The 26,861-nt window shown below is 32.6% G+C and overlaps 1 protein-coding gene across 1 annotated transcript; it reads right to left on the bottom strand.

The window, feature by feature from the left end:
- Positions 1-2,902: 2,902 nt before the first annotated feature.
- Positions 2,903-24,366, bottom strand: Ccha1 (neuropeptide CCHamide 1). The gene is made up of 6 exons (XM_076437907.1): positions 24,343-24,366; positions 21,637-21,739; positions 8,196-8,231; positions 7,029-7,278; positions 5,974-6,160; positions 2,903-4,339 (listed from the first exon to the last, which is right to left on the bottom strand). The coding sequence occupies exons 2-6, from the start codon at positions 21,722-21,724 to the stop codon at positions 4,322-4,324; spliced, it is 579 nt and encodes a 192-aa protein (XP_076294022.1). The 5' UTR covers positions 21,725-21,739; positions 24,343-24,366; the 3' UTR covers positions 2,903-4,321.
- Between the last annotated feature and the right edge of the window lie 2,495 nt (positions 24,367-26,861).

Raw genomic sequence — 26,861 nt, 5'->3', positions numbered from 1 at the left:
TTATTCAAGTTTGATAGGAAAGGTATTTTTAATATTATTACCCAGTTCGATTGAGAAAGTATTTTCAATATTGTTAGTTTGGTAAATAATTTGGTGATATTTATATTATTAGTTCGATAGAAAAGGTATTTTGAATATTATTATTATATATACTATGTAGAGACTGCAAATCTTTATGCAATTATGGCTCCTGAAAATTTTCAAAAAATGCCAGGATATAAAATATGACAGAATTTAGTACGACTTAATTTATTTCAGATTTGAGAAGGGGCTACTACCACGGAAAATGAGATTCCATTTAATTCCACTTCCTTAAAATTTGTCTACAATTATTATTAGTTCGATACAGATGGTATTATGAATATTATTAGTTCGGTAGATAAGGTGTATTAAATATGTGTTATTAGTTGACAATAGGGAAGCTACTTTGAATATTATTACTACACAGAAAAGAAGAAAGTATAAATCGGTATATTTTTAAAAGTATCAAGTTTATTCAGCTGAAATCAATCACATTCGATTATGAAACCTAAATTAATCTTCTAAAAATATGATTTCGTATGAACAATAAAAATATAAATCTTGTAACGAAAAGAATAAAATTCTTTTTATTGTATGTTGGTAACTGTAGAAGTGGACGTTTTCATGAGATGGTAAAACAACGTCCAACACCGTTTTATCAACTGTGAATCGTCCATCGATAAATTAATGTCAGCTGGTAAAAACAGCCATACATCGTGTCACCGACCAGATACTATTAAAGGCTGCTAGCCTTATGGAAGATCGTGTCACTCGGATACTATGGTGTTTTCTTAAAGAGCCTTCTGCTCCGGTTCATGTTTCTTCTTTGCGAATCAAAACTTAAGGGCCATTAGCAGTATCTCGTCGGTGGTACAGACATTGCATCTCATGGGCTTTTTCTGCCTCAGGGGGCTATAGGAGCCCACGTATCGTTTCGGTGTCGCGCTCCATGTTTTACCAATATTTTGCGGATTTAGGCGTATTAGCAAGAACTGATTACTCTATTTTGTTCTATGTTGCATATGTGACGTGGTGATGGGAAGATTAGCCCCGCAACGCGACACAAGGACAAGAGGAGTCTAACACCAGGTCTGACTATCTACACTCCTAAGAAATATTCTATCAACAATATGTCGGTTAAAGACGACAATTCCTGTGGAGCATTCGCACACGTCACCACAATATTTCCAGCGACCATCTTCTCATCTCACCACGATACACGTTTAATATTCTAATCTTTTTGGTGAAAAATAAAGAATATTATGTGTACAACAGTTAATGCGTCCTTATTTCCCCATTCTGTACAAGTATATTCGATAGTAGAATCAGATTAACATCTTCAAATGTTTTGGATGGAGAGAACTTTCTCAAATTACACAAAAATAAAGTTTTGTATTGGATAAATATCTGTATTCATTCGATTCTCGCAAAATTTTCGACCGTCTGCCTTGCGATAGAGTTGTACTACTTAATTTTCGAAAAATTTTCGGGCGTCTGGCTTGATGTTGACTTGTACTACTGAAATTCCGGATACCTCCTTCAATATCATGTTCTCCTAATACAAAAATTTTCGTAAAATTTTTCGAAAACCTCGAAAATTGATCTTTGTATTAGGAGAACATGATATCGAAGGAGGTATCCGAAATTTAGTAGTACATATAAGTCAACGACAAGCCAGAGGCTCGAAAATTTTTATTTTTCAAAATTTCACTACTTTTGCCATTTCCAATCAGTACAGTAACTCAATCTTAGTAGTATAACACTACGACAAATCGGACGTTCTGGAAAAATTGGTGGTTCAATAAATAAATACGCAGATATATTCCGTTTTATTACATTGTCTCTTTATTCATTCAGTGTAGGTTCATATATACATAAATTCTTTATATTTCACATGTACATAGCTTATATTATTAAACATTTATAACCGGTAGGTTGACTTGCTCAGAAAGATTCGGCTCGGCGTCAAACTCCTGTGAATGATTCGTCTACTCTACTTCTATGTGCTAATATAATGCAGCAACATTGTTGAAAAACGTTGTCGCTGTAAACACTACCTCCCGCAGTCACACACACACACACACACACACACACACACACACACACACTCTTCTTCTGTTTTAACGTCAATCGAGTTCCTTTTTCATCCACGGTAGAACACGTCGGTGGCTCCATCTTGTAGACCATCAGGCAGCTACATATCTAACTGTAGATAATACATTTCTGTAACGAAAACTATGCAGCAAATACAGAGCTGCTAACTCTGGAAAAGGGACGTGACTACCCTACCGTTTGAGTCTGTCATCATTCTTGGATTAAAATTTTTGTAGATCATTTAATTTAAAATGGACCAAATTATGACAGAGAACCTTGAATCTGTGTCATTACTCTTGGATTATAAAATGTGTAGATCATGTAATTTAAAATAGGCAAAATAATAGCAAATTCACACGACAGAATAATACGTGCGCAACATTTAAATTGATTTTGATAATATCCCCTTTCTAACGTCTGAAAAGAAACTCAAGCTGTTGGTCCAATTTTGAAAAAGTAATTCGTTTTTTTAATGTGTACGAATACTTTGTACACCGACTATATAATATGATCATTGATAGCTTTATAATTATAGAATGAGATATGAGCTGTTGGGATATTGTTTGTCGATTTGTTAGATTCTTGAGGAAGTAATGTTGTTCATAATTTAACCGTGCAATGTTGAGATTAATTTGTGCTTATTTAGCAGCTTATTGCTGCATTACAAAAATTACACATATGCTTTGTTGAAGCTGCCTAAGTAAGAAGCACTTAAGTTCGAAACTTCTACGAATTTTATGCAATTACATGTTGTTTGTTATACGATCAAAACTATGATTTCCTCAAACAAATATGATATTTAATATTTTTAAATCATGCACTTCCATTTGTTCAAAAAGGACTAAAAACGATATGGATAATTGTCGTAATATTGGATTGCATATCTGGCAAATGGATAATTGCATGTGCTGCACATTTGCATCCTGCACCCTTGCAATCCCGGAAACGAGTAATCCCTTAAACCACCGCGATGATTCAATGGTGTTTCAACAGAGCAGTCCATGTCAAATTGATCACATAATTAAAATCGCAATTGAGATTCCATGTGCTATATTTTTATATGTGACATATGTCTACGTGTGAAATTCTGTTATAATTTTGAAAGAAACAGTTATGTAGTACAATACATGCATACTATAATAATAGAACAATATAAGTGTCGTATAAGTATAATTGTGGAGACCGTAACATAATCACATTCAGAGATTGAGTAACATCTCTCTTATATTTTCGTTCTTGTAAATTTCGTTGATGAATCTGTTGAACTTCTCACTAACAACCGACACAGCTGGTACAGGTTTTACACATTAATCACAGTGTTTAATAAATGATGCGAGCATGAACTTAATGACAAATGGATGTGACAGCACTTGTCACGATTCATTAATACAAACGTGCGATAACATAGCGATCTTTCTTTATTTTGTCACATAATCTTGACGTTACTAGACCTAGAAAATGTTCTGTGCTTTTTATTTTGCAATCGTACATAGTGTCACTTACAGTAAATCTCAGATTCCTTTCGATCGCTTAACGCGTTTATAATTTTGTCATTAACTTATTTAATATACCGTGTCGTTTACCATTTTGTCCATGATATAATGAAGCACAAAATTACGTAAAGACGTTCGTTCATCGGTACATTTTTATTCGAATAGAACTATGACATATTCTACGCAGAAAAGTGTAATCGACAGACAGCGGATCTTTATGCAAAATAACAATTTTCTACCTGAATTGCAACATACCGGAATGAAATAGAAATTTATTTTCTGTCTGAATATATTTAATCGATTAAAAATAATGGAAAAATATATTTAAATTCATCTAATGCTTTTGCCGTTTTAAATTACACCTACGCAATTTTGTCATAAATGCATAAAATCCGCTGTCTAGTAATCAATTTCTTCAACAAGATTTTGCTAAGAGATTAGAAATACAAAGTTATACTCATTCCACGACAAAATATATAAACACAAATTAATGATAGCGATGATTACTTTATTATAAAGAGTTAGTTAGTACTTGAAAATTGATTTTCAGCAGGAAGGAGGGGTACCAATATTAATGAGACGTTCACTCAATTTTATTCGAGAAAAAGAATCACTAATCAAATGTTTTAAACAATATCCTTCTTAGTCGAATCACAATACATTTATGACAATTTCTATTTTACACGGCGTTTCACAGTTGCGTTGGAATCCTCTCATTCCAAATTATCACTCTGAAAGTAAAGCAGATACATGAGACACTCGATGCACATGGAATTCAAAAATACTACAGTAAAGCCTTGATATAAGAAAATGGAAACTGTGGGATCTACGTAAAACCCCTCTACCTAGAAGCTCGGTCGCCGAGCAGTGTAACCCTTCGCACTCCGAATTATTTTTCAATTTTGTTGTTAACAAACTCTCCACTACTCGAAATGTTTTATTTAAAATTTACTTCAAATGACAGTTCCTTGATTACTACTTACTTTATACAATTTTGTTTATTAAATACAGGGTGGGCCGGAAGTTGTAATACAGTCGGGCGATTCTACATAAAAGCGTAAGAAAATAATTTGATATGACATTTTTTTATCCGAAGTTTCATTTTCGAGAAAATCAAGTTCGAAAATGCACGAAAATGCACGAAAATACACGTGCTATTGCGTAGGAATCGTCTGACGCGTCTGACCGTGATCAACCAATTCTACTTGCTGGGTATAATAAAGCACGCGAACCTGGCGCAACCTTAAACTCGATTTTCTCGAAAACGAAATGCCAAACGAAAAAATGTTATTCCTTTTTTCGATTTATTTTTGCATGTAGAATCATCTTCCGCCCAGTTTCATTACGATTTCTGGCCACCCAGTATCTTAGATATAGCTCCCAATATTTGTTGTAATTTATATTTGTTTTTAACTAAAAAATAAATAAAGGAAGAACCGAATACATATAAAAACCCGTTGTATTTACATTTTTCTTCCGACAAAGGAGTGCAAAGGGAAGAGTGTAAGCATGCCGCGCAATCCGATACGGGGTCTGGTGTATCGGTGTGCACCACCACTAATCCAATTACAAAACTTCTTTATTTTTCATTATTTTTTTATGGAACTGTCGCCAATTTATTCGCCACATTTTTCTGATTAAAATGACACTAAACACGATATAATTTCAACCGTATTTAGTGGTCCAAAGAAATAGTAGAATCAGAGGATCTAATAATTAGATTTCTATTATATATTCTTAATTTCTCCAATGTCTTTAGAATTTTTAATTTGGCCTGCTAATTGTTGCCATAAATGTATAAAATCGTTCTTTTATTAAAAACAAATGGAAGTAGCAGATTAACACTTTATGGCTTTTCAATAATTGTGGTAGCTTAAAAATCTTCTTTTACATAATAATCCCGGCGGAAAGTATTGGATTTTGTTATTGAGGATGAGTGGTTGGTTTATGATTAAAATTGCTATTGCTATTTAAGGATTCTATTAAAAAATCCTCAGCCATGGACTTTCTACAATTATGGAATAATCTTCAGCATTTTGTCCTTAATAAATTAAATATCACATGATATTAATAAATAATTGGAAATTTATATGAATGTGTAAAATGCTAACGTCAGAAATTAAATACAGAAAAATGACAGATTTAATGAAAAACATGAACAATGTTATTGTAATTATTTTATCTATCTCATCGTGGACGCTTTATTCACCAATATTATATTTAAAATAGAAACCTCTTGTTGAAATTGTGATGGCAACAATATTTAAGACAAGATTATTTTCTTCAAACAGCACCGACACGAAGGTTTTTCTTAGATCAAAGCTTCACCGTATATATGGAATTAAAAATTAATTGTTTAATTCACCAGAAATTTTATCAGTTCTACGTTCTGCGGTTTCCTGTCCTGTTCGTGTTCTCCGTTATTCGATATTAACAGAATTTCGGGGATTTGCTTTTGTTCTTCGTTTATACCTTCCACTTCCACGATGTCCTCGATGCCATCGATATTCCGCTTTTTTCCTCCGTCTTGATCTTCGTTATTATTTTGATCTCTGCAAAAAGAGTAGATCGTTAGTAATACGATCATTGTTTGAAATGTGTACCTGTAGAGGCATTTATTTATTAATTTTTCTAAGTAAACACAGATATTCAATGAAATGTATTTTTTCTTTTCATGATTTCAATAAATCAAAAATGGCGTAACAATATTCTGAATTTCTCGAATATCTTTAGAATTTTTAATTTGACCTGCTAATTTTGGCCATACATGTATAAAACATCTTTTTATTAACACTACATTTACGGAGCTCTAGAAATAACTATTTCACATTATTTTATAAACATAACAAGCATGTGTCTGTCCAAATTTTTGGCCATTTCTCCAATAATATATACTAACAGAAATAAATTTGATAAATAATTCCACCTATCTAAGGTAGCATCTTAATAATTGCAAATTGAGAATATTAAAATCCGTCATTTTGACGGGACCTGTAAACCTAGTGTTAAAAACAAATTGAAACAGTAGATTAATAGTAGATTATTATATTACTATCTAAATAAATGCAATTTTTCCAATTGCGTTTAGTGCTCGGTAGTTCTCTAGTGTTAAAATAAAGTAAAAATCACATAATATTAGTAAATAATGGAAAATTTATACGAAGTACAGAAAAATCACAGATTTTATGAAAAACACGACGAATGTTATTGCAATTATTTTATCTATCTCATCGTGGACGCTTTATTCACCAATATTGTACTTAAAATAGGAATCTCTCGTTGGAATTGTGATGGGAACAATATTTAATACAAGATTATTTTCTTCGAACGTTTCGTTCCATCGTTAAAAGTAATGGTTGGAAGTCGGATGAGGAAAATCTGTTTGACATGCAATCCTCCGGTACATGTTCGCGTATTCACCTAATAGGCGCAGCACTGTTCACGTGCGGGTTCAGCTCTCCGTTCTCCCAGTGTTGTGGAAAATGTGACTTTATTTTGAACGGCTGGTCCCATCTTCCTCGATATTTCGTAGGCATCAAAGGTCGAGCGATCAAACGAGACAGTAGCCACTGTTCCTTCGCGAGTGAAGGTACGTCTTGTTGAATGTCGCTCATCGTTTTTGTTGTAACAAAGTACGCGTTATTTTGTCCTCCGCTGCGTTTACCATGACCTGTAACAATCCATTTTGTCAATAGATCTGACGATTTGTGAATGCCACATCTAATCCTGATTACATCCAAATTCTGAAATTTATTTACACCGTCCCCATCGACACAGCCATTGTAAAAATGAGATAAAATAAAGTAATTTATTTATTAAATCGGAGATGAGACGTAAATATTTTTTATTAGACCTAACCCTTTTATATTCCCAATCCTGGTTACTTTCTAATTTGAAATTTATTTACACCTTCCCCATCGACACAGCCAATGTAAAAATGTGATAAAATAAAGTAATTTATTTATTAAGTGAGAGACGAGACATAAATATTTTTTATTAGACCTGACTCTTATTCCCAATCCTGAATACTTTCTAATTTGAAATTTATTTAGAGCTTTCCCATCGATTCAGTGGACAAAATCAAAGTAATTTATTTATTAAATCACACACACACACACAGAGATGAGACGTTCCATAATATTTTTTATTAGACTGTGTAGCTTTATGAGAAATAAAAATTTTCTGAGTCAGTTGTAAGAAACGGAAATTAAAGAAATATGTATTAATAAGTCGGAAATAATGTAGCAATGTTCTTCAGTTCTTGTAATGTGTTCATACTTTTGTATTTCATCTAGTCTTGTTATAAATGCATTAAACCAGCAACCTATCGATTAATATAGAATGAGAAATGATTCTCACTTCGACTCGATAGTTTTGGGAATTTATGTAAACTATTACACAAAATTTCAAAGTTTGTGCTAAGCAGAAATGATCCTAATAATTCATGGTCGAGGTACTGTGCGTCGAGTAATTAATCTTATGGTGCATACATAGATGACGTGATTTATATTTTCTGCGACCACGAATAATTTCTGTAGTACATGTAATAATTTTGTTGTAATTATATTTATAAATAAAAGCGTGTACCTCCCCAGCATGAATGGCCATAGCTCAAGCAAGAACCTGAAACAAATAATATTTCATGGTAAATGTTTTATATTAATAATTAATAATAAGTAATTGTAAGTAGTATTATGGAAGAATCATTTAATGTTGTACTGTTATTAGAGCGCTATATGTATATAATTATGTAAGTATAAAATAAAAATTTGTATTTACAAGACAATGTGTATCCATTTTTTGTTTAAAATAAAAATGTCTTTAAATTGTATATAGTGTCTTTCTTTACCTATTACAGTATCATACGATTTGCTATAATCTAAATGTTTAACGCATCCCATTAATTTATCCAGTGGCGGTTTTAAAAAATTTTTAAATTTAAATTAATTAAATGTATAAAACATTTTTTAATTATAGCAAATTGTGGTATATACAGGAATATAGTATGTATTAAAAATTAAGCCTATTGAATTCTCAAGTCCAGACGTTAGGTTTAAATTCATTAATAAAATTCGCATAAATTCATTACATACAATAACACCAACGACATTCTGTTTGATTATCGTTTTTTAAAAAACCTTAGTTATCCATAAAAAGTTAAATTTACATAGTCAATTACAGGATATTTACATTTTATTGAAAAAGTTAATATTTTACCTTTCGAATTGATAAAAAATTGTAGTATTAATGCACATTGACCCTTTTTCATTTAAATTGTAATTTTAACTACAGGTGACGAATAAATTGTTATATTGTACTTTCCTCTATTATTTTAACACCATCGTTTTAATTTATTTATCTAGAAAGTTATTTGGACGGTACCATCTGGAAGTCGTTGTTTAATAAAGAAGGTTTAATGTATTACAAAATACAAATTGTAATATAATTTAATAAAATTGAATGAAACTATAAATTAATAAAAATAAAAGATTTGAAATACAAGCAATAATATAATTTCACAAAGCAACCATTCTATTTCGAAGTTAAGAATATAGAAACAAAATTCTACTTTACAGTCACAATTTCTAACTTTTTTTTATGTAGAAAAGTATAAATTGATAAGCTGATCCTCTGAACATTAGCATTTCACGAAGGAACAGAAATTGCGCTATTCTCAGTTTCATTAAGAAAGATTAAAGAATGGAAGACCCGGTTTGAAAGAATGCAAGGGCCAATTGAAAATACAGCCCTTAATGTTTAACTGCATGGGGGTGATTCGCCTAATTTGACGTTCCTTTTGTCGTGAGAAGTTGTGAATGAGATTCTACGTTGCAGCAAAGGTTAAAGAAAGCCCTGATGTGGGCGAGTCTCATTAAGATTCTTAAAATGGTGTCTAAAATAATCGGGACGTGGGCACTTTTCCGGTGAATTGGCTTAATTAAAACCTCAACAGCGTGCCTAAGTACCTAGGCGCGTAGAAAAGCGGAAAAATGGATACACGGAGCTTCACCGAGACCCGGCCGCATACGTAAGTACCGCATAGAAACCTATCCCGTTATCAAATTCAATTTTTTTTTTGTATTAACTAACCGGGGGATAAAAAAGGGTTTTTCCACTTTTCCCGGTATGAAACTCGGATCAAACGAAATGTAAACACAGCCGTGAAACACGCGTTCACCGTCCCCCATAGAGCATTCCTCTAAAAATTATCGCAACGAACCAGGATTTAATTGAAATATCACAGATAATAAAATCGTGATATTTTTTCACCGAATTCCGAGGGAAGAACTATCCTGTTTGCATACTGTAGTGCAGCAAAAATGAAAGCCGAAATTCAGGAAATTGAGTTTGGAATATACGCTTTCAGCCAAATTTGTAACATTTTTTTTATGCCGTTTTCGTCAGTCTTTGTAATTCAAACATGACCGCTTCACTATAACTGCAATACAAAGGTGCTCACAAATCGATTCACGGGAATGTAATTGAAGCGTAATTTGGAAAATGTCAATATAATCTTAGTTGGTTTGATGTTATATTGAAATAACTGTGTGTTTGTTTATTTGTATTCAAAAATAATCTTCTCTATTTTATTCGTATTTGAATAAAGCTTGATTGAAAGAATTTTTTAGATACGTTCTAATCAAAGCTTTTCCTGTACAAGAATATTACTCGAGAAGCCGGCGCGCCAACTGTCTATTGGCCGACTGTGGCAACTCGCGTCTAGGTTGCGCTCTGATTGGTCCGTGTTTTTCGTTAATAACTCCTAAACAAAGCCGCGGATAACATTTTTGCAAAGGAAAATGTCGCTTGAAATGGTCTCAGGAACCACCCCCTTCCGGGATTTTCACGAATTTTGGGACATCCTGTATAACAAGTGGTCACGGTTATAACTGTACACACTGACCGTCTGATCGTGAGTGAGTATTTCGAACGACGCGGTTCGATTTCTAACGGTTCGTGCGCGACCGATGATTGGCCACTGTCCAACTTACTAGATGACAGACTTCCCACACGCAAAATCACTGTTGCATTTTCAACACAGACTGAAAATGCATCAGTTTAAAGTCCAACTTTGCAAAAACTAGTGCGCACTTACCCCACTCCATTTTAATATAATGCATATGCATATGACATTGATTGAAATATACAAATACGAGTTTTTGGGATTCATGAAAATTGTATTTTTAACGACTAATTTCCTGCTGTTAATAGTTATTAAATACCTGCAACACGTTCGATAATGCTTCGTATAAACAGGTAAGTATTGTACTGCTGCACATATCACGTATTCTCGCGCTGCAATAACAGTTTTGGGATCCAGGCTATATTCCAGACAATGCGCGTGGAATTCTGATCGAAGAATTATCATAACCTCGATTATCGTACATAGTAGCACAGCATCAGGTAAGTACCAGGGGTGTGCGATGTGCGAGAACCCGGAATATCGGGTCGAGTCGAGAACACGAAATTTTTTTCGGGAATTTATCGGGATTCCCGAAAAATTATGGACTCTCGAAATAATGTAAAAATCATTACTTTTGAGACGCACCTCGTTTGCTTAAAATGTCATTACTAGACTGCGGATGTTTATGCATTTTCTAATTTTTGTCGACAAATTTTAAGTAAGTGGAATGAAATCATTCTATTCTTATGGGAACAGCCTTTGTAGATCCAAAAAAAAAAAATGAAAATTGTACGAAATTCTATTGAACTTTTAATTTCTAGCCTTTTTTGAACATTTTCATAAGCCATAAATGCATACAGATCTGCAGTCTAGTCATTAAAATCGTCAACTTTGAATTGTCCCTTGTAAGAGATTTTAATCAAACACGTATCGAAGAAGACTGCATCTGTTTATAGTTTATAGTAGAACAATACCGTCTTAATTGGATATCAGGTTTCACAGATATCGCGTCCAGGCTCTCGTGAAACACATTGTAAATGTATAGTGCGACTGAGGATTACGGGAGGGTTAGATGTAAAAAGTTCGAATGACGCCGTAAAAATGTACGCACGTACACCTACAGAAAATGCACGGAGAAAAATAGTCGTTTTATGCAGTTCCATCGACCAGCTGACAAAGCCGACAATTCACTTTCCGATTCCCATGTCCGCGACAGACCGTGGCTACCTCTGTTTTCCAGTTCTGCTTCTTGGCACCTTTAGCAGGGATGCGCGGCAGGGATCGAAATGCTCCTTTTTATCTTGTCGTTGATGCCCACTAGATTTGTTCTCTGACAAAATTCTCGAGAGCAGAGACTTTAGCATCTCAAGCATTCCATGTTTTGTGCAAAGTTAAGTTATTCTTCCGTTTTATTTTTCGTTTCTCAACCAATTCTGTTCGAACTACATCTATTTTTCTATGTCATTGTTTATATATAATTTTTCTGATCTCTTTTTATCTATCATTATTTATCTATAATTTTCCCGATCTATTTTTACCTATTATTATTCATCTATAATTTTTTCGATTTATTTTTACCTATTATTATTCATCTATATTTTTGCTAATCTATTTTTATTACTATTTATTTATAATTTTCCTGATCTATTTTTCTATATAATTATTAATTTGTAATTTTTCTGATCTATTTTTATCTAATATTATTATGTTTCATTCATACGATTACCATTAATAACAATCGTTATTTTACTTGATAATAAAATCCTCATCTATAATGCAGTTAATTTCAGCATTAATGAATTGGTATTCAACGGCATTCATTTTATTAATATCGTTTTTAAATAATTCATTGATAAAGAATAATAAACTGGACTGTGGATTTTTATCCAAAACAAGTATTTATATGGTCTGCATTGATTAAAAAAGCAGCAGAAACACAATAGAAATTATTTTATGGTCTTAAAGTCTTTGAATAATTCGACTGTTTCAAGCTTCGCCTACATTCTCTTTTCGTAAATGTATAAAAAATTCGCAGTCCTAAATATAATATTTCTTGAAAAACAATGTAAATTCTACAAAATAATGCAGAATATTTGAGACAATCATAATTTTTTAAATTAAACGTTTATTAAAATGTATTTGTACACTATATTTTATACGTTTAATTACACATACAGTTATCTCAAAGGAAATATACGTGAAACAACATTTTTACTAAAATTCATGAACACCGATTGAAAGTTGAAATCATAATTTATTAGAAACTATAAGAAAGAATAAACAGATGAAAAATAACAAATGCTTTTCCGTATGACCAGCATCATTGTCTTCTATATTTCGCCATCTAATCTTTGTTACTCTGTCTTTTCCATTTACTGAACAGTCTCTAACACTTCGCACCCCTCTCGCCCCTGTGCTTTCTTATTTCCCACCCTATCTTTTCTTTCCTTATTTATTTTTGCGTACGTTTCTTACCCATTGATCTCCGACATCACTAAACCGGAAGTACCTAGGCACGCTTAAGATAAAACGTGTATTTGTTCTGTAAATATATCAGTCAATTGCCCACCTACTTATTTAATAATGAAAGATTTTTTCGCGAAAGGCATTCATCGATAGCTCAGTGTAGGTTGAAATCAAAAAGTCAATTTTTCAAAACTGAAAAATCGAGGAACTCTCGAAAAGTCTGACATAAGAATGATAATATGAAATTTGTAGAAATTGAGAGAGTCCATCTAAATGTGAAAATATTATTCTAGTTAAATATAAATCTTAAACATTTTTTTCTAGAAACAATGCTTTTAAAAACTGTACCAAAAATACTGTAAGAGACTTATGTGGGAGATTTCTAATATAATATCATTGTAGAAGATCTTAAACCATGCAACCTACAGAACACAATCATTATGATAAGATAATACAAATGCACGTCTCAACTGAGCGGCGTTATTCGGAAGAGTGAAAAATACGCTGGCCTAATACAATAAATCAATATTCGTGTCGCAAAGGAACGATTCGCTTTTTCTTTTATAAACAACTTGAATGTTAAGGTTTCCTTTCTGCATACTGGGTGTTTAAATGTAAATGGAGCATTTGGGCATTTTAGTTAAATCGTGTTTTTGCAAAATCGTGTTTCCAAAAGCGTTTGTTTTGATGAAGTCTGTCTTGCATTTGTTAAATAGTTGAATATCCTCACATTTGTAAAACGTCCACAATCTTCAAAAATTCGACAACCTGTTCTAAGATCGCTTTCAAACCTTCGTGCCCTTAATTGACAATAAAAGCTACTAAGAGAAATATAATTTTATGCATAGAGAAAATTCTCAACCGTAATATTACCGTTCGTGGGTGTACAATAACTCCTCAAGTAATTTTCACTAAAAACATAAATCGATGGGAAAACGTTAGCACAGTTTCTAGGGATTAGCAACAGGTACCGAACTCCGGGAACGTGTGAAGTATTTAATCTTTTAGTATATAAACAGGGACTCCGAATATACAATTAAAATTTCTGGCCTCCGATGGAAACGAGGATTAGTTAACCGCGAGATGATCCCATTAACGAAGTTGCATGAACTTTGTTATTATTGCTCGCGGTAGTCCTTCTTAAGCCCACCAGCCTATTATGAATACGTTTTACAGGTAATACTAGTTTCTTGATCTAACCTATCAATCACCTACAACCTACGATAATACTTGGGAGATTGCGTTAGACTTGTCAGTTTGTGAAATTTTTATTAAACAGCGAATATTTATGGAAAATTTTCTAAGTTGGCAGGAGCACAAGTTATATGAAAATGTATGACAATGCACGACAACAACGAATAACAATGTATTTGTTCCTTTAACAATTTTAATAAAATGTAAATAAAATGGCAACATTCTTGAATTCTTATAATGTCATAGTTCTGTATTGTATCATTCATTTTTCTCATAGATGCATAAAATCTACATTCGTTGCTATCGTCTTTGCTGTAAAAATTCAATTGTTATACAGTTATCGTATCCTGTCGCACTTATAACAGAATTGTAAACAATATTATTGGATGATTAGATTCTACACCTGTCAGTAAAATTATTCAGTCAAATATCAATTCAGGTTATCAATGTTATCTGCGGATCTTTATGCAAACTAAGAAATGTTCGAGTTGTTTGCAAGAGACAGGTGTCAAGTAAAAATTACGTTCATCATTTAATTATCTTATTAAACTGAAACTAATACACTGGTGTCATTAAATCTTTTCAGTATGACCGTGCGTAGCCATTTTTATCATAAATGCATAAAATCCGCAGTCTTGTCATTAAGATCTATCAGAAAATGTTGCAAATATTTAGAACCTCTCTCATCTACATCCTTTTAAATTAATCAGAGGAATACCATCCATTTCTGGATAATTATAAATCGACTATACCACCCAAACATTCATTTTATTCAAACGAAACTGTATTATTTTTACTTAATATGAAAATGTCCTGCATTGATCGTATAATTTATGGAGGTGTTGATTATAAATAGCTGGCTCTCTTTCACATGCAACGATTAATACACGGTACAATTACAATACGATACCTTCATCACAATGAGACACAGTTTTATGCATTTATAATAAAAATAAAAAATCAAGATAAAATACATAAAAATAATTTAAAGATACTATTCCATTATAAGAGAGAAATAAATTTTTATCTAACTTCTATTCCTTGCAATCAATATAGAGAATTTGATGATTCTGTCGATTAAAGTCTTCCCCTCAGATTTCAATGACCTTTAGATATGTTGGACATTTGCAATTATCTCGTAAAGTAAAGCGGACCGACAAAAACTTTACAGGAAAATGTTGTTCAGTATGGTGACCTTGACCACATACTTCAAGGTCATTGAAATCTGAGAAGCTCCTAATCGACAAGTTCGCCGAACATTTTTATTCTGAATAAAAATCTGCAGTTATAAATTTGAACTTTATTATGGATCCGATTAAGATAATTGCAATACCTGTACAATGTTAGACAAATGTCATTTGTTCGGCAACATTTTATTCCGGGGATTTTACATTTCGTTCAATTTCACGAAACTTCGGCGATCTGTAACACGGTTAATAACTTTACGCCCAGGGTAAAGGTGAAACTAGCATACTCTTAGTGCGCATAATTACTTTCTGTGTACCTCGGAGCAGGATTAATCGACGGGGGTTCTTCTTCTTATTTGTTTACATTCCAATATACTGTTCAGGGTGTCGTGACTTTTTTTCCCGCGGGGCGGAACACCGTAGCTCATAAATAAAATCAGCACACCAAACCGCCGCAACGTTTTGCTCGATTCGCAGCGATTTTTATGCTCGCGCGAAAATAACATGGACGCTTTAATGAAACAGTTATTGGGGAAATGAACGTCGAAGGTGAAGAGAACTTCTAATTATTTTCTTCTTGGAAATATAACGAGAAACGACGTCGAATTTTCGGAAAATGAAGAAACAGCTTTTTTGCGCTTGTGTTAAAGATCAATATGAACGTCTTCTAATTAGTTTCTTCTTGGAAATATAACGAGAAACGACGTCGAATTTTCGGAAAATGAAGGAACAGCTTTTTGCGCGGGTGTTAAAAATCAAATACGAACGTCTTCTAATTATTAAGCGTGCAAATAAGTTCCTTCCCCTTTTTTTCTACAACCATAACTTCTGACTGAATTCGAATTACTTCCCGATTTTGGTGCCATGTGAAAGAGCGTTCTTTTAGTTTTCAGATGAATCGTGATGAGCGGTCTAAGAGTTCCAAGTCCTATGCAGCGATTTCAAGCAGTATGGCGTGCGAGAAGCATCTCATTTGCGTCACTGCTTACTCTTTGCATTCCAGCTTAGCAAATCAGCTGTTGAAGCTACTGAAATGGTTTGTGCGGCACTGGCAGAGAACGCTGTATCTTACAGAACATGCAAAACGTGGTACCAAAGCTTTAGAGCCGGAAATTTTTATTTTTGGAAGACGACGATCGTTCAGGTGTACCGAGAAAGTTTGATGACAGTCAGTTAGAGGAATTGCTGAACGAAAATCCGACCCAGATGCAAGAAGAATTGGGAGTCACACACGAGACAAGATTTTATTACATAAAATGTAATAAATAAAATCTTGAATTTGGATAAAAAAGAATTGCACACCTAATATTTTCTTCTTGCAAGTATATCAAGGGAAAGGACGTCGAATTTTCGGAAAATGAAGGAACAGCTTTTTGCGCTTGTGCTGCAAACTTTTGTTAAAGATCAAATATGAACGTCTTCTAATTATTTTCTTCTTCCAAGTACAGCAAGAGAAAGGGCGTCGAATTTTCGGAAAATGAAGGAACAGCTTTTTGCGCATGTGCTGCAAACTTGCGTTAAAGATCAAATACGAACGTCTTCTAATTATTTTCTTCTTGCAAGTATAGCAAGAGAAAGGGCGTCGAATTTTCGGAAAATGAAGGAACAGCTTTTTGCGCTTGTGTTGCAGACTTGTGCTAAAAATGAAATATGGGCGTATATTAGCACACATGTGGTAATAGCAAACTCGGTGCTTTTAGTTTTATTGAAGAGCTGGGATATTTCGCACCCTACACGTATTTCTCATTTTATTTATTCCACAAAAAATATCCGAAATAAAATATTATTCAAGTTGGAATGTTATGTACGTGTTCTGCTTCGTTCTTTGCTGCATATGAAATAGAAATGCGAGCAACAAGTAGAATGTGAAGGCCAATTCTACATCGCTCATCGTTTACAGTTTAATGTTAATATCTCCGAATTATTGGCTGAGAAAATCGAATTTGTTTAATTTTTAGTACTTGTAGAAAAGAGAATATTTGTTCTTACACTTGAATATTTTTAATCTAATCACGGTGTGAACAAACTAAATGCATCAGGATCCTTTAAACATTATCGTTGACAACCTTGCACAGGTTTTTTGGTAAACAATCATTTATTATTACGAATACTTGTTTGAAAATATTATAATTTGCTATCCTTGTTCGAAAGTATTATCATTTGCAACCCTTGTTTGTAAATATTTTAACTTCCAACCCTTGCTTTAATCGTGAGAAATTTAATGTTAGTATAAATTGGAAATGTGAAAAGGCGCCCAGTGTTAATACAAATACACCATGAAATAAAATTTAAACAATTGATGGAAATTGGGAGGAAATTATATTAGATAAAAGTTTGCTTTCAATAAGTGTATAACGCTACGAATACATTACTTTTCTTGTCATAAAATTAAATTAAATTTATACGTTACAATGTATCACCAGTTCAAATTATAATATGTACCAAGAAATAAAATTAACGATGCCCGTAAATAAATATGTTTATCAAGCTCATTACCGTTCTCAATATTTGTATGTGATTATTACACTACCCTCTGATAGTCTTCGAGAAATGTTTATCTGTTTTACATGCTCATCTATTTGCAAACTGCCGAGTAGCTAATTTACTGAAATTATATACACTTCAACAGAAATTCGATAAGATTGAAGAATATTAATATTGATTTATGGAATTTATTAGAATAATTTTTAGAAATAATTAAAAAACATTTGGAATATTCCTAATTAATTCAATAAAAAATTTGAGAAACAAACAGAAGGGATAAAAAAAATATAGAATCATGCTCACACAAATGTGTTATCGAAAAATCATTTACGGATCTGTAAAACAATAATATGTGTATTACGTTCTGGCTTTTCACTTATTGCTAGTAAATACAGGAAACTGAATAAAAAAAGTAAACTTGTTGTTATTTTGTATATCCATTATAACTGTTGCGTAAAGTATTTACAAACGTTCGTTGATATCACAATTTTTTCATTATTTGTTTCGTTGTCAGCATGAAACATGAAACACACTTGTTTATCGAGCGAGCACCCCTTCATATCCTGTAGAAATTACAACTGCTGAATTGAACGAACCGGAAGTAATATACGTTGCATATCATTTTAATGTTAATTGCTACGTTGCCTGTATAAATTATCTAAAATAGCTTAACATTTAAATCATTTGATTCTGCTACTAAATAAAATCTGTTTAAGCTATGAAAAATGATTTAAATATTCATAATTTCAGTGGGCTGATTTCTAGTCCATTTAGATAAAAATGTCTGAATTAATGAAGTTTGTCCAACCCTTATACGTATGATTTTCATGAAATAGTTATTATAAAAGTTTATGGGACTACAGCTTAAACGTTTGTGCATAACATTTCAACTCAACACAAATTATGTATTCTTCATTTATGTCTTTAAAATTCTCAAAAACTTTATTCATTAGTTGACTACGAATTTTATACACTTACATAATATCAAAAGATGAGTAGATTAAATGCAGAACTGTTAAAATTGTATTATTTTCAACTGTGACTACTAGACAGCGGATTTTATGCATTTATGACAAAAATGAGTAGGCGCAATTCGAAACGGTGAAAACATTAGAAAAATTTAAAAATACTGTTATATTAATTTCGACCTATTAAACATACTAAGAAAGAAAATTCATTTTTATTTCACTCAGTTGGTTGCAAATGAAGTAAAAATTTTTATTTTGCATAAAGATCCACTGTCCAGCGATTACAATTATTTAGAAAATAAATAAGTTTCTCTGTAACTTCTATATTTTGCAATGAATAAATGAATTTGCTTATTCAAAATCGAAGATTTTATTTAATTAAGACATTTAGTATAATTGTGCTCGTTGCTATCGGTAGAATAAAATAATCCACAACAATTATTAAGTAGACTACGGAATGTCTAAATAGTGTAAACACAAAATCATAATTACCTATATCAAACTGTGACTGTTTTAATATTTTGATTGCAGCATCATAAAGAGGTTTGAATTGTTATCTTATAATCTGTTAACCTAATGCAGTCACTATCTATACTAGTAAAATCGTCTTTAACCTTTCCAATCCGAAAGAAATTTCCTATTTACACCACGAAGTAGTGGCATAATGTGTACATTAAAAATTTTAAAGACTATTTCACTCTTATCCAAGAGATTGGATGAAAGGAATGAGTAGATAGCCATAATAAACCTTCATTCGGAGCCTATCACGCTAATGAAAATTGGTACATTATGTGTAGTAAGAAAGTTAGGATATTTGCCTTGCTACCCACGCGTGGTTCACAGAATACAATGAAGTCCTGCACATTACCAAGAAGATGTCATGTTTATTATACACAGTGATCAATGACGGACAACGTCCTCGTGACGAAATAGATTTACCTTTGCTAATAATGTGACGGCAATAAAATGCTTTTTACTAAACTGTTAACTGTCTAGATTTGTATATTGTGTACCTTTGTTGTGACAAACAAATTTTATGACAATACATATTCTAAATTGTCTAAAATTTACGATTATACAGGGTGTCCCAAAAATGTTGTACATCACAGACTGTGATACAAAACACATCGATAGTATGTTTCTCGTTTTATAATTATGTTTTTATATGAGAGAAATATGAGAGAAAGCTTAGATTTGTTATGATATTTTTAATTATGAATTCACTAGAACGTATGATTTCAGAATCTCCCACGAGATTTCTTCACTAAAAAACTGAAAAATATTTAAAACGTGAAAAAGTAAGATAAATTCTAAAGATGTTTCTTTCTCGGTAAAGAGATTCTTTTTCCGCGGTTATCCATTATATAAACTTTGTTCATAAATTCGCACTGTGGCACCGAATTATGCGAGAATAAACATACACAAAATTGTTTTAAAAAATCATTCAATGCAACAAACGATAAATCGGTTTTCATTCATAAAGTACGAATGAAGATTAAAAATACATTTCACAGAAAATGTATAAATATCAGCTGAATCCATACACCATCAGTCTTTGAAACATGGTGGGTTGTCGTTTTTGAATAAACTTTTTCGTTTCATATTATGGCTGCAGTTGCTAGGAGTCTTTTTGTACCAAAGTGAATAACTTCCATGGTTTTATGATTTTTTTAAATAAACTAGCTAATGGACTAAATTGGAAATAACATCGGTCAAATATTTTTGGAAATAACATCGGCCAAATATTTTTGGAACATCGACTTTTTGTTCATGTAGGTGCACACGTTCCTTTAATATCTCCAGCATTCCTAGAGATTTGGGATTAATTGTTCGAAATTCTGTCAAACATTTTCGCGAGATGTAAAAAATTATTTGAAGAAGTGGAACGTTTGTAAACTTGTTACTTCCAATTCTTTTTGATTTTAAAGAAATTAATGGATTTATTATTTTCAACGAGTCGCGAAATAAATGTGGCGCATACAATTGTTATTACGAGCACGGGTTGAGAAAAGTATAACTAACGTTTTAGAAACAATCTTTCCTCGTCCGTAATTATAATAGATAACACACGAGTTGTTTATACCTCGGAGAATTTCCGATCATTCGATTTTATCGAAGTTTAAAACAACATAGTTCGTGTATTAAACCATTTTCTGTAGCAATTTCTAATTATTTATAGTTACACGGAAGTTATACGGAAGAGTATTTAACATTAGGTTTACAGAGAACTAAAAAGGACTATTTAACATTATTTTATGAAAATAACAAGTGTCCATCCAAATTTGTGCCATTTTTAAATAATATACAGAGTGAGTCATTCAAGTGTGTTACCTACAATTACTCGTAAACTATTTGTTGCACCAGAACAATTTTCAAACGAAAGCTGTTTGATATCGAGCGGAGCATGCAATGTAATAATTAGGTTTTCGATAGTCTGCTTTTTTATCGAGATATGAAGGTCACCTTGAGTTTTTGTGTAATGTTTGACCTTGAGGTTATGAAGAGTCTTTTTGAAGGTGACCATCATATCTTGATGAAAAGCGGATTATGAAGAAACTAATTATTACGTAAATGTGTAAATTAATATACATAAATATTCGTTTGAAATTTTTTTCGGATACAAAAAATAGTTTATCAGTAAATTTAGGTAGCACTCATTCTGTATATTTAAAAAAAATTAATTTGTTGAATAATTCCTCATGGATGCATCTTTACAATCTCAATAATCCTAAATTGATAATATTATGCCCGGTATATTGACGGGTCCCGTATAAACCTAGTGTCAAAGTCTAATATAAGTGTATATTATTAAGGTTTTTACATACCTGCTGCGTTGCTCGCAAAGCAGAAGATGATCATGAAGGTCCAGGTGCGTATAAAAATCGTCACTGAGTTTTGGGAAGTGATCGCCATGTGACCTGTTGTGCTCTGAACCAGAAATAGAGCAACAAATTAAATTTCATAATAGTGCCCACTTTAGCAAGTGGAATGTTAAACAATATTTAATATGGAAAAAGGTATGACAAGGAAAATGAAGAATATGGAGAACTGTAGAATATGCAAAAACTGAAGAATATAGAAAACTGTATAATATGGAAAACTGAATAATTACGAACTAAATAATAAGAAAATATGAATGATAATTTTTCATGGAAAAGCAATATCATTCAATCGTTATTGATAAAACAATATTTAATTTAGTATGCAATTGATACTTTCAATCAACAATTAAATTATATACAATTTTCTACATAATAAAAGAATTAAATAATGTACCAAAAATTGGCATATCTAAACACGAAAAAATAATTGAATAAAAACAAAATGGATAAACCAAGATTACGAATAAATGTTAACTTTGTTTTTAATAATGCTGAGTATGGTTCTCATGAAAAATGGTCAACAATGAAAGTGGCTATAGTTTCCTAAACCTCTTATACCGTTTTGTGTCTGACAATTTTCTCATACATATACTATGTTCGATCTCGATAAGTTGAAGGGAGAACGTTACATTTTACAATTGATTGTAATACGTTGCTTTAAACCGGGATACGAAATATAGCTACAATGTTTGGTTCAATAAACTCAATAAATACTACGTAGATACTAAAACGTATAACTGTTTCATTATCTCTAAAGAATTCAATTAACCTCCGCTGAAAAGTCCACACCGCCTGGAACAAACTACCGCTGCATTTTTAAAAATTCACTTTTATAGTCTGCCGAAACAATCAATTTCTTAGTGAATGTGTATATGTTACGGTAAATGTAATAAATTGGTGATTATGTATAACAACCGGCAAACTTAGTGGTGATTATATGTATATAATAACCGATTATTATGCATGATCACATATAAATATATCCGAATAAATTTAACTGCTCTTCTAAGCGGAGACACGTAACTTGCGGGATAACATTTCTTGTCCAAATTAATAATTTTATCGAAAACTAAAAGCTACAAATCTTTAGATAATTTTTATGCAAACAAATTTTGAAAAATAATAAACTCTTCATTGCCAGTCAATTTAAAATTGAAAATCGTTAAACAAGCCCATTCTAAACAATAAGGAATCTACTATGCGCACTTTTTTAGAGACGTCATCACTGTTAGATTACGTAACCTCTTCCTTTTCAATTGCACACCTACGAAACGCAAAATGTCCGGGAAAGTTACTTGCAATGTTTGAGATTCCAAACTGTTAATTTCGATTGGCACCAAATTTTTTTGGACGTGTGTACGAATAAAACTTTTGATCGAAAAAGGTTCACAAAGGACAATGGAGAAGCGAGATCCAACGTTTTAATAACTCACGAATGTTTAAACTTTTGCCAAGGCACAATTTTCAAAATTTGAAAGTTAATGACAGTTAATAAAAAAATGCGAGTTTAGACAACACGAAAACAGATGTGTATTATGCTAAAGTATAACGAAAAGAAAAAATATAATGAAATCATAACATTATTGCAAAATTACCGAGAATTACGATAATTTCTGGAAAAGAATATTCTGAAGAAATGATTCGTCACTGCTGGACCAGCCCCCCGAAATATCCACAAATTCGAACAGTTATATTCAACGAAATAGGAATTCAATTAATGCTGATTAACAGCTTGTTGATATAACGAAAACAAGTAATGCAAAAATAGAATGAAACCGTAAAATTATTGCAAAATTACACAATAATTGTTGGAGAATAATATTTGAATAATATTAGAATAATATTAGTTAAACGTGACACAATGATTCGTCATTGTTGGACCAGGCCCCCCAAAATTTCTACAAATTCGAACAATTATATTCAATGAAACAGGAATTAAATTGATGCTAATTACTAGCTTGTTGATCTCTTAATTACAGCGTATAAAAATCTTCAAAATCTGGACGATTTAAACTCGTAATAACATTTTATTTATAATTTTGCTCTATCGAAATTCTCAGAAATTCATTCAATTCGAGGTTCTATAAATTTGCTCAGAAAAATGTGGATCTGCAAGAACGCCTGCAGACTTCACCCCATAGATAATGCGAATTTCGTTGCATATTTTCGTAAAGTAAAACCCAGACAACAATCATTAGTTTCCTATAGAATTCCGTATAACGCGATCAAAAAACTGTTTATATAAAAGCTGAACATATGTATCTTCTATATACCTAAGTAAACTCGGTCTTTTTAAACAATTGTTTGCACACTTCTTATAAATTCACTATCATGCAGAATCCACGTATACAGTCCTTTTAAATAGTTTTCTGATCGCGTTGTGAATTCTAGAAAACAAATGATTATGTTCTAGTATGTTACCTCCGAAAACCCTTGGAAAAATTCGCGATCACTTATGATACGAGCTGGTAATTTCAATGTCTTAGCACCTCATGAATTCTATCAAAGTCTCAGCCGGAGAATAGACTTTGAATAAAGAGAGAATGATTGAAAGACTATCCTCGGTAAGTGAAAAATTCTACACGCGTTTCGCTCGCACACTTTTATCGATGTTTGGTCTGTTATTTGGATAGGTCTATATCTTTTCACCTTCGATTTGAACAGAAAGGTAACCGGAAGTCAACCGGAGAACTGCGAACGATGAACCCGGTCGCTATTCGTGGTCGCACAAGTTCACCAAAAAATCGAAAATCCACGCTCGAACCTACGGATGATCCCGATCGAAGGACTCGCCAAGTAAACTCGAAGCCAGGCCGCACGATGACAGCTTTTATAGCATGGTGGTATACGGATGGCGGTGGTGGGGCACAGATCCACGCGCCTTTCGAACGCGCACCTGCGTCGGCGGATACGGATGCTCTTTTCCTTTCAGGATCAGAGGGTAGGTCGTTCTGCGTTGTTCTTAAGAGTCGTAGACCTACGGCCCCCAATTTAAACACATTGTATTAGGCCATACCATAAGTTCGTGCCGTTTTTCGAGCTGTTGCATATCTTAATTTTGTAAACATACTTTTAAATTTATTTTAGGTATTTGCAGAACATTGATATCTCCTCAACTGATAAACTTCGTGATTTCTGTACAAGGCCTCGAATTTTATCTTCGTTTGTTTGAGGAGGACGCCCGGAACGTTCCTCGTCTTTTAAACAAAAGTTCCCACCTTTAAAACGTTGAAACCACTTCGTACAGGTACGAGATGAAAGCGCACTTTCTCCGTAAACAGCATATATGTTGTTCGTGGCGATTGTTACTGAACTTCCTTTTCGAAATTCATATAACATGAGATGTCGGAAATGGACACGCATTTCGCTCATGATTTTTCACTGCTAGGAATCACTGTGGTCACTATTTTACTATGTTATACCCACGAAAACCTGCTCCAGACTGTTCCCGAACAATCACGTTTAAGTGTATTGGCCCCTTATCGCCGTATGTTTATAAATCGGCGCTTGAAATGTATACACAAAAGTAGGCATGAACTTACGGGATGACCTAATATATCGACGATTGTTTCGCAATGATTCAAAGTCTGCGATCCAAGGTTAAACCCTTGCTGCACCATTTACTTCGCGGCTACGACGCACAATGGGGTATTTGTTAAAATTTTGCATAGGTCGTAAAATTTTTGCTGTCCGACGTAGTTACAGGTCTGAAGAATAATGCTTCAGTATTGTTTTTTTTTTTTATTTTTACACTCGTGAAGTACTCTACTACATCGAAAGTCAATGAAACAGTCTCTGAAACAGCGTTCATTAGTGATTTTCAAGTGTTTTAAGGAAATTATGTAAATTCTGAACATTGCAGAAGCTATTCATGTTAGTACAGTAATAAATAGACTGCGGATATTTATGCAAAATATAAAATGTTCGCTTATCTTAACAATTAACAAGTCTGCTTACCTTAATATTTGCAAATATTGGTACTGGTGTCTTACGATACTTGCTTTATACATTACTAGCAGCCCCCGGCACGGCTTCGCCCGTGCTAAGAGTGAGAAGAATTTACTTTTTGATCTTAAAATAATTTAAACTAATGCTAACATTTAGTGTAAGGCGAGTGGATAAACAATATTTTTGGTTTTTTGATTTGGTGTATATATGTATAGACTTTTTGGAGTCCCTACTCTGGAGCAAGCAACATATAGTTGACCATGCGAAAAACATGAATTTTCTAAATTTAATCCATGTTCAATTTTCATAGCGATAGGTTCAACGCTATAGAAGTTAATGTATTGCAGCGCCATCTACAGCGGCGAGTTACAACAAATTGAATAGCGTAAAAACCTTCTCCATGAAAAAATACATATATGTGCCAAGTTTCATGTTGATCGGTCAAACAGTTTCGAAGTCTATTAATCATATATATACAAACATCCATTTTTATATATTAAAAAAAAGAAAAAAGATATATAATCTCTCAAAAACAGAGTACCTAAAACATATTAAATTCAATCAAATACGTACTATATAAAGTGTACACTTACTAGAGGGTCTTCTGTGTTTTTTGCAATTAACAATTTTTTGAAATTTTTAATGACGTGTCGAAAAAGTGACACCTCCAATCTCCACAAATAAAAAATCGTGTAAACTTCAAAATAACACCTCTTATTGAAAGACCCTCTATAAGTAGAAAGGACTGAAATTGGTCAGCCACAGAAACAGTTATGTACATACTTCTCAAATCACACGTGCTCAAAGAAATCATAAATATAACCTCCCTAGAAATATAAATCATCGATGAAGTATACCATCAATTCAAAAAACATATAGGTTATGTATGGTAATTAAGAAGACATGCATAAACAGTGTTCTTAATAAATAAACTTCTCCGTGCTGATTCTGTGATTAAATCAGAAACCAACTGCAGGATACGAAATAAGAAGTATCAAAAGTTAACAATAGATAAACTTTCTACGCTAAAGATATTATGTTTCTGCATGTTTTCATACTCTTTTCCCTATACCCAAGTAAAATAAGTAGTTACTTTCGCCGTTTCTTCGCATAAATTTTGACGGAACCTGGTTTGTTTATTACTCGTAAAACCTGTCCTAAAGACACGATGGTTACGAATATTTCACAAACTTCGAGAAACGTTTAACAGTCAAATATTT

This window comes from Lasioglossum baleicum, chromosome 14 (genome assembly GCF_051020765.1).
Source record: "Lasioglossum baleicum chromosome 14, iyLasBale1, whole genome shotgun sequence".
NCBI classification, from domain to species: domain Eukaryota; kingdom Metazoa; phylum Arthropoda; class Insecta; order Hymenoptera; family Halictidae; genus Lasioglossum; species Lasioglossum baleicum.
Note: the sequence above shows the minus strand (reverse complement) of the source record. Positions and strands in the feature narration are given on the sequence as shown.